The 15,661-nt window shown below is 38.2% G+C and overlaps 1 protein-coding gene across 6 annotated transcripts in view; it reads right to left on the bottom strand.

Moving 5' to 3' along the window:
- The window catches only part of FAM185A (family with sequence similarity 185 member A), a 64,788-nt gene that overhangs the window by 8,803 nt on the left and 40,324 nt on the right, over positions 1-15,661 (bottom strand). For 4 of the 6 annotated variants that reach the window (XR_014139386.1, XM_081800653.1, XM_081800654.1 and 1 more), the window contains 2 exons: positions 11,895-11,990; positions 7,007-7,141 (listed from right to left, as the gene is read on the bottom strand). The exons of 1 other annotated variant lie outside the window; for it this stretch is intronic. Coding sequence is in view for 4 of the 5 variants with exons in the window: in XM_081800653.1 (XP_081656779.1) it covers positions 7,007-7,141; positions 11,895-11,990 (231 nt within the window). In the remaining variant the exon portion in view is untranslated. The remainder of the gene's footprint in view (positions 1-7,006; positions 7,142-11,894; positions 11,991-15,661) is intronic. One more of the 6 variants, XM_081800655.1, reaches the window with a different exon arrangement.

Here is a 15,661-nt window from a genome sequence, read left to right as displayed (position 1 = left end):
CGAGCAGGGAGCCCGATGCGGGACTCGATCCAGGGACTCCAGGATCATGACCTGAGCCGAAGGCAGTCGCTTAACCAACTGAGCCACCCAGGCGCCCCCAAATAAATTAATTTTTTATATGCTTTACATTTCCAGTTTGACTAAAATAAAGAGAACCTCGTAGTATCACATTCTCTACTAAGCAGACAAGGACAAACATCATTTGGCTGGCAACAAGCTTTATCTCTAATACGCTCTGAACATTTAAACTGGGGGCTTTTAAGACAAAAGGATTTTGTACTGCATGCAGTTTTGGGCTCACATAATGTCTTGATATACCACAGTGAGGTTTCATATCTAAGTTGATGAATCAAGACTAAAACCTAATAGAGAAGTCAATTTCTTCCAAGAAATACGTTACCTAAGCCACTCATCACTCATTAAATTCGCCATAAATGGGTAGAGCACGAAACTTGGAATCAAGGATCTTATAAAGATTAAAAAATGCTCTCCAAAGAATACACGCTATGCACAGCTTTTAAAGTACATAAATGTTTCAGCCTCAGAGTCCTGGGCTTTCTTTTGACCTCAGAATAGCATATAATACTTGTGAATCACTCTAAGAATTGTACTATATACAGTTATTAGTGACAGAAACAGCGAAGGAAACCATGAAGCAGGAAATCAAATAAAATTACAAGGCTGGCACATCAAACCCTGTGGGAAGCCTGAGCCCTAGGGACTAATTTTTACTGGCATGGTTTTTTGCAGAAATCATGCAGTACAGATACAATCCAGACTTCTTAGCAGTGAGGGTATTTCTGTTTCTATGCCTCATAGGCTCTGTAAGGAAGGCCCAGATGAGCTGAGCTCAGCTGCCTATAATAACAACTCACAAATAAAGCTGCTCATTATTTCCACAACTGGGTTTCATGTTGGAAATCTCCACAGAAAAAGCAATCTGCCCTGATTTTCTAGGCCTCTTAAATTATCCCATCCATTTGATCTGGGCACCAAACAGTTTTAGAATTAAAATGAAATATGAAAGTTTCTATAAACTCAGCCACTTGCTCATACAGCTCTCTCCAAAGAGAAAAACTGCTCTGTTTTTATCTGAGTTTCCTCTGCACAATTACTCTAATGGATTTAACCTAATATGAGAGACAATCTATAGATACATCTGGGGCTAATAGTACTCTACAAAAAAAGTTCTGCTGATCAGTACCTAGATTCTTATGCTGTGGGCAGGAAATAAACTTCATTCTGCAACTTGGGCCTTCCTGGTTTAGGAAGGAGGGAGGGGCTAGAGTATAAGACATAATAACATATAACACACAAAAACAAATACTCTTGAGGAGCCTCATAATAACAAATGAAGTAAGCATTTATCTTCCTCATAGCATCCATTTATCTATTTCTTCAACCAAAATTTGTTGAAGGCTTATGTGTCTGTTGAGTTTAAGATAGATTACTGTGGAGTCCAGGCCACTGACTTCTTTCTTGTGAATTACTGCAGTAACATGCTAATTAGCTTTTCCTTCACTCACCATTGTCCTTTCCAATCTTTCTCCACTCAACATTCAGTGATATTTGTAATGCATAGATTTGGTTGTGTAAACCCTGATGAAAACCTTTTGGTGCCTTTGCAATGCACTTAGTATAAAATTCAAATCAGCCCTATATGATCTGACCCCTCCCAAAGTCTCCAGCCTTCCTTTATGCCACTTTCCCCTACTCTCTGTAGTCTAGCTATACTGCACTTCTCTCACTTCTTCAAACTCACAATGCTAGTCTAATTTAGATGTGTCACATACATGCTTTCATTATCCCATATACAAACATTTAATACATTTATTCCACTTTATTATGTTCACTGATTTCTCTTGCCTTACTAGGATGTAAGCTTCTCAGATGACAGAGAGACCTTTCGTTCCTAGTTTCTAGCAGTGTCTGGCTCAATAATCAATAAAAGTTTGCTGAGTGCCTGACTGACCAAATAAAGGAAAATACAGAAGACAGGAGGAGGAGCTAGGCAAAGGAAAGATGATGTTTGTTTTTATTTGATTTTTTTTAAGGATTTTATTTATTTATTTGACAGAGAGAGAGAGAGACAGCAAGAGCAGGAACACAAGCAGAAGGAGTAGAAGAGGGAGAAGCAGGCTTCCCGCTAAGCAGGGAGCCCGACTAGGGACTCGATCCCAGGACCCTGGGATCATGACCTGAGCTGAAGGCAGACGCTTAACGACTGAGCCACCCAGGCGCCCTGATGTTTGTTTTTAAATATATTATGCTTGAGGTGGTACTGGTTTAGTGGAATAAGAATGGGCAAGAGAAAAGAGATCAGGTCTGCAGATACTGATATTATCCAGTGACAGACTAGTAAGTGTTCTTAAATGATTTAATGAGGTCTTTTTTTTTAATGGCTGAAGTGGTGAAAATAGGGTTTTAAAACTGAATTAAAACTAAATCTAAATTTATAGGAAGGCACATGATTCTGTGAGTAACATTAAAAAATGACAAAGTAACTTTAACTTCTAATTCAAAAATTCTTAATATATGTAAAATAATTTGATTATGCTATCATTCAGAACATTATTAAACAAATTTATATTATTGCTTTAGATTACTGGGACTAAAAAAGGTAACTCTATTGTCTCCTTATTAAAATCAGGAGATTAGATCACAAGAAGTTGATTCTTACTATATTTAATACAGTTAATTTTCATCAAATTTTCACTATGTCGGGGCGCCTGGGTGGCTCAGTCATTAAGCATCTGCCTTCAGCTTGGGTCATGATCCCAGGGTCCTGGGATCGAGCCCCACATCGGGCTCCCTGCTCCGCAGGAAGCCTGCTTCTCCCTCTCCCACTCCCCCTGCTTGTGTTCCCTCTCTCGCTGTGTCTCTCTCTGTCAAATAAATGAAAATCTTTAAAAATAAATAAATAAATAAAATAAAAAATAAATAAAATTTAAAAAAATAAAATAAATGTTTTTTCACTATGTCACTAAGAGTCTGCCCATTGGGCACTGAGTCAGATGAGGGTGGGTGTACAGGTCTTATTTTTATTACCTGTTATGCTTTTTGTTAAGATTCTGTGATTTTCAACAAATTACTTTTTAAACTTTTATGACATATAAAATGAATAAAGGCATACCTTGCTTTATTGCACTTTGCTTTACTGTGCTTTGTAGACCTTGCATTTTTCACAAATTGAAGGTCTGTGGCAACCCTGCATGAAGCAAGTCTATTGGTATCTTCTTTCCAATAGCATTTGCTCACTTTGTGTCTATGTGTCATATTTTGGTAATTCTCACAATATTTTAAACTTTTCCATTATTATTACATGTTATGGAGATCTGTGATCAGTGGTCTTTGACGTTCCTAATGTGACGGTTTTGAAGCACCACAAATGGCACCCATACAAGATTGCAAACTTAACTGATAAATGTGTGTGTTCTGACTGCCCCATGGACTGGCCAGTCCCCCATCTCTCTCTCCTCTTAGGCCTCCCTATTTCCTGAGACACAACAATCTTGTGCCAACATTAGGCCAGTTAATAATCCTACAGTAGACTCTAAGTGTGTAAGTGAAAGGAACAGCCACACATCTCTCACTTTAAATCAAAAGCTAAAGATGATTAAGTTTAGTGAGGAAGCCTTGTCCCAAGTCAAGACAGGATGAAAGCTAGGCGTCTTGTGCCAAATGGTTAGCTAAGTTGTGAATGCAAAAGAAAACTTCTTGAAGGAAAATTGAAAGTTATGACTCCAGTGAACACATGAATGATAAGAAAGTGAAACAGCCTTATTACTGACATGGAGAAAGTTTTAAAGGTCTGGATAGAAGATCAAACCAGCCACAACATTCCCTTAAGCCAAAGCCTAATCCAGAGCAAGGCCCTAAAACTCTTCAATTCTATGAAGGCTGAGGTGAGAAAGCTGAAAGAAAAAGGTTTGAAGCTAGCAGAGGCTGGTTCATGAGGTTTAAGGAAAGAAGCTGTCTCTGTAACATAAGAGTGCAGGGTGAAGCACAAGGGGCTAATGCAGAAGCTGCAGCAAATTATCCAGAATATCTAGCTAAGATCATTAATGAAAGTAGCTACACTAAACAACCGATTACACTAAACAACCGATTTTCAATGTATACAAACAGCCTTATATTGAAGGAAGATGCCACCTATGAATTTCATAGCTAGAAGGGAGAAGTCAATGCTTGGCTTCAAAACTTCAAAGGACAGGCTGACTTTCCTGGTAGAGGCCAATGCAGCTGGTGATTTGAAGTTGAAGCCAATGCTCATTTACCATTCTGAAAATCCTAGGGCTCTTAAAAATTATGCTAAACCTACTCTGTCTGTGCTCAATCATGGAACAACAAAACTTGGATGACAGCCCATCTGTTTACCACATGGTTTACTAAATATTAAGTCCACTGTTGAGACCTACTGTTCAAAAAAAAAAAAAAGATTCCTTTCAAAATATGACCGCTCACTGACAATGCACTGGTCACCCAAGAGCTTTGATGGAAATGTACAATGAGATTAATGTTCTCATGCCTGCTAATACAACATCCATTCTGCAGCATATGGATCAAGGAGTCATTTCAACTTTCTAGTCTTATTGTTTAAGAAATACATTTCATAAAGCTATAGCTGCCATAGAAAGTGATTTCTCTGATGGATCTGGGCAAAGTAAATTAAAAACCTTCTGAAAAGATTAATCATCCTAGCGGCCATTAAGAACATTCATGATTTGGGGCGCCTGGGTGGCTCAGTTGGTTAAGCGACTGCCTTCAGCTCAGGTCATGATCCTGGAGTCCTGGGATCGAGTCCCGCATCGGGCTCCCTGCTCGGCGGGGAGTCTGCTTCTCCCTCTGATCCTCTTCCCTCTCGTGGTCTCTGTCTCTCATTCTCTCTCTCAAATAAATAAATAAAATCTTTAAAAAAAAAGAACATTCATGATTCATGGAAAGAATTAAAATATCAACATTAGCAGGAAGAAGTTGATTCGTGGATGACTTTGAGGGGTTCAAGACTTCAGTGGGGGAAGTAAATGCAAATGTGGTGGAAAGAGGAAAAGAACTAGAAGCAGAAGTAGAGTCTGAAGCTGTGACTGAATTGCTGCAATCTCAAGATAAAATTTTAATGGATGAAGAGTTGCTTTTTATGGATAAATAAATAAAGTGGTTTCTCGAGATGGAATCCATTCCTGGTGAAGATGCTGTGAAGACTGTTGGAATGACAACAAAGAATTTAGAATATTACATAAACTTACTTGATAAAGCAGCAGCAGAATCTGAGAGGAGTAATTCTAATTCTGAAAATACTATCAAACAGCATCATGTGTTACAGAGAAATCATTTGTAAAAGAACCAATGCTGCAAAATTCACTACTGTTTTTTTTTTTTAAGATTTTATTTATTTATTTGAGAGAGAGAATGAGAGACAGAGAGCATGAGAGGGGGGAGGGTCAGAGGGAGAAGCAGACTCCCTGCCGAGCAGGGAGCCCGATGCGGGACTCGATCCCGGGACTCCAGGATCATGACCTGAGGCGAAGGCAGTCGCTTAACCGACTGAGCCACCCAGGAGCCCCTTCACTACTGTTTTAAGAAATTGCCGCAGCCACCCCAACCTTCAACCTTCAGCAGCCACTACCCTTATCAGTCACCAGCCACCAACATCAAGGCAAAAAGATTATGACTCACTGAAAGCTCAGATGATGGTTAGCATTTCTTTTTTTTTAGCAATAAAGCATTTTTAATTAAGGTATTTGCATTGTTTTTTTAGGCACAGTGCTAATGTACACTTTAACAGACTACAGTATAGTATAAACATAGCTTTTATATGCACTGGGAAACTGAAAATATGCAGTGGTGTCGAACTGAACACACAAGATCTCTGAGGTATGCCTGTATTTAAAACTGAAACTGATCTCCTGAAGACACCCCACTGCTACCACCACCACAGACTTTCTCAATGTCCTTTTCAATGCCATTCTGGTAAGATCTGAAAGGAAACCTCACCAGCATTAATTCCCCCTTTTTTTTTGTACTGTGTACATGTATTTACTGTATGTATACAATAAATATTTTAAAAAATAGTATCAACCATCAGTGCAGCCAGAGGTAATCAGAAAAAATGTGCAAAAGCCATTCACATTTCTGGGACTGAGAATTTGTTGTTTTAAAAGAGCAAGTTTATAATGTGCATAATACCAAACCACATTTGTGTTTATTCCAATCATAGAAAGTTAACTTTGAGTCTTGTACTATATATATATATGATTTTTAAGGCCAAGAGTTAGAAAGCAGGTGTACCAGAAAAAAAAAAATCATGGTCTTAAAAAATTTTTAATTACGGTAAAAAATGCATAAAACTTACCATCTCAATCATTTTTAAGTTTACAGTTCAATAGTGTGAAGTATACTCACATCGTTGTACAACAGATCTCCAGAACTCTTTCATCTTGCAAAACTGAAACGCTATACTCATTGATCAACTCCCCGTTTTCCCCTTCCCCTACTTTTGTTTCTATGAATCTGACTACTTTAGATATCACATATAAGAGGAATCATACAGTATTTGTCTTTTTGTGACTGGCTTATTTTACTTAGCATGATGTCCTCAAGGTTCATCCATGTTGCATCATGTGACAAGATTTCCTTCCTTTTTAAGGCTAAATAATATTCCACTGTATGTCTATACCACATTTCACTTATCCAGTCATCCATCAATAGACATCTGGGTTGCTTTTACCTTTTAGCTACTGTGAGGAATGCTGTTGTGAACATGGGTGTGCAAATATCTCCTAGAGATAGAAAAATTTTTAAATTGATTTTATCCAATGCCATCTTGGTGAGTGTTTCAAACGAAATGTCTGCATTGTGCTAAGCAGTTAGAAGAAAAGAGTGTCAAACACCAAAATGTGACAATGGAAAAGAATAAAAGAGTAAAACTGCAGTTAAGTATACCATATTTCTACTTACATATGGATGATGACTATTTATCTTACATAGCAAAATGCAGCACCCTTACCAGTAATTAGTACACCATCATCTTTGTGAACTTCAGTCATTTCTTGAACATGGACTTCTGAGTTCACATCAACCTCTTTCCCTGATAGCTGTAAATGAGCTTGAAGAGAAGATGTGACCTTGACAAGAATAGAGCCTATAATAAATTTTAAAAAGTTTATTAATGCAAGGAAATCAAAAATACCAGGGGCTACTTGAAAGATGATTGAAAGGGTAGGATTGCTCCTAGAACACTGTCTTTACTCCTTAGCACACTTTATTTACCCAGCAGTGCAGGGCACCTGGGTGGCTCAGTCGGTTAAGCATCTGCCTTTAGCTCAGGTCATGATCCCGGGGTCCTGGGATTAAGCCCCACATCAGGTTCCCTGCTCAGCCAGGAGTCTGCTTCTCCCTCTCTCTCCAACCCTAACCCCCTGACTGTACTCGCTTTCTCTCTCTCTCTCAAATGAATAAATAAAAAATCTTTAAAAAAATATTTATAAATGGCACTGTCTTCTCCTTACTTCCAAGGCATTCACAGTAACTTCTGTCAAGGCATGAGTCATTAGAATATTATGAACTTCTTTTGCCAATAGCCCTAGTCAGCTTATCCAATATCAGAAAAGTGAGAAGTTTACTACACATGTAGCTTGTAGATAATATTTACCATTAATTGAGCATTTACTGAGAGTAAGACAGCTTAATTAGATTCTCTCTTTTAATCTATGTATTGACTTTATGAGGTATTATTATAATCCCAATTTTAAAATGAGAACTTGCTCAAGTTCCCACTAGCACTAGTGTTGGAATCTAGCTTCACTTCAATGACAACAGAGCCCATGTTCTTAACCACTGTGGTATTTCACACACTCCTCCCTCATCATATTATAGGACTTGTGATTTCACTGATCACTATGACACAACTGGAATCCTAAGCTCTTGGGCTTTTAGTTGTACCTTGTGCATGTGTGCTGGGGAGGGAGGGGTGGTTGTGAGAAATAATAATTAAAAAAGGGGAACATTTGAATTTCAAGTAACTAATTTCAATGGATTACAGTCTTTTGGGTACCTGAAACAAGACATTCAGGTTTACTTCCACTACAATCTTAAAGTAATTTAAGCTTCTAAAGGAGGAAATAAGAAAAAGTACTCTGTTAGCTAACAAATAATTTTCCAAAACAACTACGTAGGTTGCAGTGCAAACTCACCAACACACTCCTGTTTCAGAAGTTTTTCTTTCTTTGTTTCTCATATATCAAATAAAGTAAGAGGCCCTGGCCATAGAACGTTAAGCGGATTTCCTCTGTGGACAAAGGTGGTCAGGAGGACTTTCATTGTGAATGTTGTAAAGACTCCTTTTAAAATGCACGTATTTATGGGTCATTGTTTGTCTTTTAGTTTGGTTAACATCAGCCCAAGTTCCCCTAATTTCTTAACTTCTCCGCCTTCCTACCTGGAGCTAGAAAGTCTGGGGTAAAACTGATAAACTCTCATAATTACCCCTCAAAAAGGATGGGGGAGAACGAAGCTTATCACTACAACTGGGTTATTTTATTTATAAAACAAACTGCTTTTCAGGTTTTAAATGTAAACTACTGACAGGAGATTCCCTATAACAACAGATATGAGGGATTCTGGGGGAAAAAAAACCTGGAAAATTTCAGAATGAATAGAAGATGCATGTTTTTCTACCAAACATACTTTCTTTTTTTCTTTTTTTAAAGATTTGACAGAGACAGCGAGAGAGGGAACACAAGCAGGGGAGTGGAAGAGGGAAAAGCAGGCTTCCCGCGGAGCAGGGAGCCTGATGCGGGGCTCAATCCCAGGACCCTGGGATCATGATCTGAGCCAAAGGCAGACGCTTAACGACTGAGCCACCCAGGTGCCCCTCTACCAAACATACTTTAAAAAGAAGAAAAAAATAGATTTTTAAAACTTTTCTGTAGGACTTTTTATCTCCAAATACATCAAATGTGGTAATTTTATGAATACTTTTTTTCTGTTCTTTTTTTTTTTTTTAAGATTTTATTTATTTATTTGAGACAGAGAGAGCACATGAGAGCGGGGAGGGTTAGAGGGAGAAGCAGGCTCCTTGCCGAGCAGGGAGCCCAATGCGGGACTCGATCCTGGGACTCCAGGATCATGACCTGAGCCGAAGGCAGTCGCTTAACCAACTGAGCCACCCAGGCGCCCCTTTTTTTCTGTTCTTAAATGAGAAAGAGATGTTAAATCTGTAAGAGCTTTAAAAATGTTAAGCAATGCAACTACTTCTATCCTCATCTCTCTCCATATCCTTAAAAAACAAGTTGTCACTACTGAAACTCCATTACTGTCTGTGAAAGAATTCTCATGACTTGAAAACTTTCCCAAAGGTCCCATCCTTAACTATCTTTTTTAAAAAGAAGGGCTCTTGCTACATCTTCAACCTCTTTCACTTCATAAACTGTTTTCATGGTTACTGACATCAATACCATTTTTTTACATTAAAATGTGAACTGATACTAACTATACCATTTACTGAAGACATACTATATTAAGATCATTGGTTTCATCAAGGACAAATTTTAAATGGAAGAGTCAGTACTCAGATACAGGTCTGACTCTTAAGCCTAAATAAAGCCTTTTTGAAAGAATTAATAAGGTTAACTCATAGGAAGAGAGAAAACAAGCATGCAACATTCTTTTTCACATGGCAAAATGGAGAACATCTAAGAGACTCAAGTGGTTGGCTCCCAAATCCTACAGCAAGACAGGGGCAGAGCTGGAAAGGATTCTAGATGTCTATACTAACCATTAAGCAACAGAATCCTGAATAATTTTCCATTACTCTCTTTTTTTTTTTTAAATGGGTCATTTTTGTTCTTTTTTTTTAAGATTTTCATTTATTTGACAGAGAGAGAGAGACACATTGAGAGAGGGAACGCAAGCAGGGGGAGTGGGAGAGGGGGAAGCAGGCTTCTGGCAGGGCAGGGAGCCTGATGTGGGGCTCGATCCCAGGACCCCGGGATCATGACCTGAGCCGAAGGCAGACGCCCAATGACTGAGCCACCCAGGCGCCCCTCCATTACTCTTTTTAAAAAGTTACTGTTCCTAAGTGTAGTTAGAATTAAAAGACCTAAAGTAAGACAGAAATTTTTGTTTCCAGTTATTTTTAAGCTTTATGCCAGTCCCAATAGGAAAACCCACAAAATTATAAACTTAATCAAATCTTGCAACATCATATGCTATTTCAATAAGTTACTGGAACAACATCCCAAATAATGCTCAAAAATATTTTATGTGGATGAAAATTAACAATGTTTTTTGTTTTATTTTACTTTTTTGTCCATCCATACAAAACAGGAAATAACTTTCATATAAGAGCTACTTATTGAAAACTTTGTACTCTGTTACTAGTTATAATAAATTAGTAATGGTTTACATTTTTTCTCTTAGGGCCTTCATAATAAGAGAATGCATTATATGACTTTTATGGCACTTATAAAATATCCTGAATGGCATTACTGAAGCTCTCAGGAATTCAGTGAGAACACAATATTATCCTATTTTAAAAGAAAAAAATGTAATCTTGAGAAATCAAATCACATCTGTGTGTCAACAAAAAAACTTCTGTTTTAGGTCTGTGTTTGTAGTTTTATTTTGACACTCTGACAAGAGACCCTTGTTGAACAAAAACTATTAAGCCAACATGACCAAGAAATTGCTAACAGCAGGAATAACTGGTTTCTGTAAGGAAGTATTTTCCTTGTTATACATATATAGCCCTGTTCTGGCCAATATGCAAGATCTTCTAGATTTTATTCAAAAAAATTTTTAAACAGAGCTACGTATTCTTAACTTTCTGCACCCAGGTCACTTCAGCCCCTATGGCCAAGCTACTCCAAGTATCCAAGCCACTTGCCACCATGTACACACAGACATATATTCAGTCTTCATATGACTAAAAAGCGTATTAGTTTTAATGAAATACTTGAATTCTTAGAATAAGTTATTTGTAACAGAAATAAGATTATATAAAGAGACACGTCATAATAAGACTTAATACTTCAAGAGATTAAGTCAACAATCACTTTAGAGGGCCTTCCTGATGATACCTTTATTTCAGGATCACACATTGCAAAGAATTACCATAGAGTGATGGCTCGAGAAGGTCGTATTACAGGATGGTAGAAAAGCTCCCAAAAGAATGTACGGGAGCATTTTCCCTCCAAAGAATATTCTATTTCAGACATAAAACCAAACTGAAAAACCCAAACACTAACACTAAATAATTCCACAGTAACAGTCAATATATTTTAACATTTTTGTTTGCACTACAAAGGGAACAAGAGTCTTTATGGCCATCTGTTCCAAAAGTTTCAAAAATCATTGGTCTAGAAGGCCAGTATTCCAGTCAGTCTTTATTATTCTTTTCTTTTTCTCTTTTTAAAGAATTTATTTTTAAGCAATCTCTATACCCAGTGTGGGGCTCAAACTCACAACCCCAAGATCAAGAGTTGCATGCTCCACCAACTGAGCCAGGCAAGTGCCCCTCTGGCCAGTCTATTTTATTTTATTTTTTACTTTATTTTATTTTTTAAAAGGTTTTATTTATTCATTTGAGAGAGAGAGAGAACATGAGGTGGGGAGGGAGGGGTAGAGGGAGAGGGAGAAAGAGATTCCCCACTGAGCAGGGAGCCCAACGCAGGGCTCTGTCCCCGAGATCATGACCTGAGCTAAGGGCAGTTACTTAACCGACTGAGCCACCCAGGTGCCTCCCCGCCATCAGTCTTTAAATCAAATTCTATCAGAAGAAATTTTCTTGACTCATGATGTCAGTATAGATAAAATAATCTGACCATCTCTTTCCTGGATGTTACATAAACCTTCCGTACACCATATATCAAAATAAAACATTCTACGTGGCTAACCTGCATGGGATTTCAACTCCACTTTCCCTAGTTGGCTGACATAAACATCTATTGCACCCTGATGAGTTGAGGCCTTTAGACATCCAGAGGATGAATCTAGGAAAAAAGAAAAACCATAAATATAATCATTCTTATTGTAGTAACTGAAATGATAAACTTGAAATAAAAGACTCTACTTCAGCAATAGAATAAGGCACTAAGAGTCTTGCAAGGTTTTGTATTTTCCCCATAGTTATGCCATCTTTCACTTTAAAATGAAAACAGAATCAGAAATCTACAAATCCATACCTAGATAATGAAATATTCCTATGTCTACAGTAACGTGCATAACTTATTGATAAACATGCTTACTCTGCAACCTAATATATAGGAAGGACAGTACACAAACAGTGGACCTTTGACAGCCAAGACTATTAAGCACCATTGATATATTTAGTTTATTATCAAATTTCAATATTTACTAAAGAATTTTATCTCATGTACAGACACATAGAAGTAGTAGCAAAGTTAACAAAAATCAAAACTTCTTATATTTTCTCCTTTTAGCATATTTGGTAGTACTAAAAAATTACTGCTAATAGTGAAAACTTACTCCAGATAAGATTTTGTTGCATTTCTCAAACAGAAATGGAGAAAAAGGGAGTCACTTAAAGAGTGGGTGAAGCTTGTTTATATCTAAATATTTCTTTTTTTTTTTTTTTAAGATTTTATCCATTTGCGAGAGAGAGAATGAGAGACAGAGAGCATGAGAGGGAGGAGGGTCAGAGGGAGAAGCAGACTCCCTGCTTCTGAGCAGGGAGCTTGATGTGGGACTTGATCCCGGGACTCCAGGATCATGACCTGAGCCGAAGGCAGTCGCCTAACCAACTGAGCCACCCAGGCGCCCTATATCTAAATATTTCTTTTCAAATTTCTGGAATTGAACAGATATCTTTCAGTCAGGAGAAGAAAATCATAATTAATTAAAGTGGTGCTGATTTGAAACTCAAATCTCTGTCATCATTGACCCCAGTTTTCAAAAAGCCAACAGTTCAAGTTCAAGGGAAAACTGACCAAGTCAGAGATAAAGAAGAGAATGATGTTGAAGAGTCAGCACTAAGTAGCTTCCTCCTCCTCAACCATGGCAACTGAATATTTAATTTAATATTCTGTCTGATTGCCCTGGGAAGGCCAAAGCATATTTTTTTAGAAAGGTCTCTTAAAAAGCATATTTTATCAGGAACTTTACTACTTCAAAGTGAAACAAATTAGGGAGTGTGGTGAAAACAATGCCAAAAATTGTATTAAACTTTTAATAAAATGTGAAGAGAAAACATTTGTATACTAGACATTTTTCTTCAAATTTTTACATGACCCTAAACAAGGCAACTTGAATAAACTGATTAAAATCTGGCCCCAAGATAATTTATAATAATTATCTGTAATCTATGCTGAAAATTGCCTTTATTGGACCCACTTTATTTAATTCTTAAGTTCAAAAGTAAACACTGATGCTGGGGAATTAAGCCATTAGTGATAAATGACATAGAATAGTTGGGCAAAGACGAATTTCTCTCTCCTCAATTATCAACAGAAACTCCTCATAAATAACCTCTTAATGCAACCTAAAAGAAGCCAAGTAAAAATATATTATGATTAAAAAAAATGTGGACTACACACAATGTGCGTATTATTCCAGGTCGAACAAAGTAAAATATTTGAAACATTAGTTTGATTTCTTGCTTTCTCTAGGGGGAAAAAAAAACACAAGATTTTCATGAAGCTAATAAACACTACTTTTCACTTCTCCCCCCAGCCAATGGGAAATAATAGCTAAATAATTTTATCACAAGCCACTGAGTGATTACATCCTCATGTTATCAGTCTTGAGCTCTGATAATGGCCCATCCCTTGGAGACTGTCAAGAAAATAAAATAAAATAAAATAAAACTCAAGATATGTTTTCAAAAGAGAAAGCAAAAGTGATATTTGAAAAGCTATGTAGCAAATGATTGGAACTAAAAATTAATTATCAAGAGTCAAATTAAGACTTCCTCTACAAAATTTCATTTTTTGGAAATTCACATAATGGAGAAATTCTATAGCTCTCAGAAAAAGCCTTAAGGGAAATATGCATTAGAGGGCGATTAAGAAGTGAACAGAAATTATCAGTCCAGCTAGTGTTTGGAATAAGTGGACTCACAGATAGCTTTCTAACATCACAATTTTGGCAAGATGGCGGAGGAGGAAGAGACCTAAATTTTGTCTGGTCCCAGGAATTCAGCTAGATAGGGATCAAACCATTCTGAACACCTACGAACTCAAAAGGAGATCAAAGAAAAGAATAGCAACAACTCTCTGAAAAGAAGAGCGACCACTTTCTGGAAGGTAGGACGTGCGGAGAAGTGAATCCGAGGCGATATTCAGGAAGACAGACGGTGGGGGGAGGGGGCCTCTGTCAGCGGCTACTGGCAAGAGATAGAGCAGTGGAGAACAAAATCGGAATTTTTAGAAGTCTGTTCCGCTGAGGGACGTCACACCAGTGGCTAAGCGGGGGTTGGGTGAGGGGGGTGGGGGGGTGGAACCCTCGGTGCGACAGTGTGGTCTCAGGACCCTCGGGGTCACAGAAAGACCGGGGCTGCCTGAGTGCGGCAGAGCTCCCAGGTATCAGAGTAGGGAAGCCAGCTACAAAGACGGAGCCGAGGAGTGGGCTCTCAGCTCGGGGTTGCCATAAACCATGATCTACAGCACAGTCAGGCCACTGCTCTTCCAGCAGGGACCCAACAAGTGGCAGACACCCCTTCCTCCCCCGGGAGGAGTGGTGCGGGAGCACACCACAGGAATCTGCTGGGTTTGGAGAATCCACCCAGGGTTGTGTGTCAGAGATAGAAACGCTTGGTCACAGGCTGGGTGAGCACGGAGTGTGGCTGTAGACAGGGGAGACGGGAGTGATTGACTGCTTTTCTCTGGGGGCTCACTGAGGAGTGGGGCCCTGAGTCCTTGGCTCCTCCGGGGGGAGATTGGGAGGACGCTATTTTCATTCTCGTCCTCCAAAGCTCTAAGGAAAGCTTGCAGGGAACAAAAGCTCCCGAAAGCAAACCGGAGCAGATTACTTAGCCCAGACCCGGCAAGGGCGGGGTAATTCTGCCTCTGGCAAAGACATTTGGGAACCATGGCAACAGGCCCCTCCCCCAGAAGATCAGCAAGAACAGCCAGCCAAGACCAAGTTTACCGATCAATGAGAATGGCAGAACTCCAGCACTAGGAAAATACAGCACATAGAATTCATGGCTTTTTTCCCCCTGATTCTTTAGGCTTTCAAAATTAATTTTTTTAATTTTCTTTTTTGAATTTTTTTTCCCCCTTTTCAACCAACATCTTATCAATCCCTTTTCTTTAAATCTTTTTTATTTTTCATTTTTAGAGTCATATTCTATCCCTTTATAGTAGTTAACGTTATTGTTGGTATATATATAAGTTGTTCTCTCTTTAAACTTTTGAGATAAGTTTCTTCTAACAGACCAAAATATACCCTAAATCTCTAGTGTATGGCTTTGTTCTAGTCTCCTGCCTGATCACATTTTCTCCCTTTTTTTTTTTAATTTCTCTTCTTTCTTTTTTCAACCAACTTATCAATTCCTTTTATAAAATCTTTTATAATTTTCATCTTTACAGTCATATTCCATCCCTTCATTGTATTTACCCTTATTTTTGTACATATATAAGCTTTTCTTTCTTTAAAATTTTGGGAGGCACTTTCTTCTAACAGACCAAAATACACCCAAAAT

Source organism: Leptonychotes weddellii, chromosome 12 (genome assembly GCF_054177405.1).
Source record: "Leptonychotes weddellii isolate Sample4059 chromosome 12, ASM5417740v2, whole genome shotgun sequence".
Taxonomy (NCBI): Eukaryota; Metazoa; Chordata; class Mammalia; order Carnivora; family Phocidae; genus Leptonychotes; species Leptonychotes weddellii.
The sequence above is the reverse complement of the archived record's forward strand: the minus strand, read 5'-3'. Positions and strand labels throughout refer to the sequence as shown.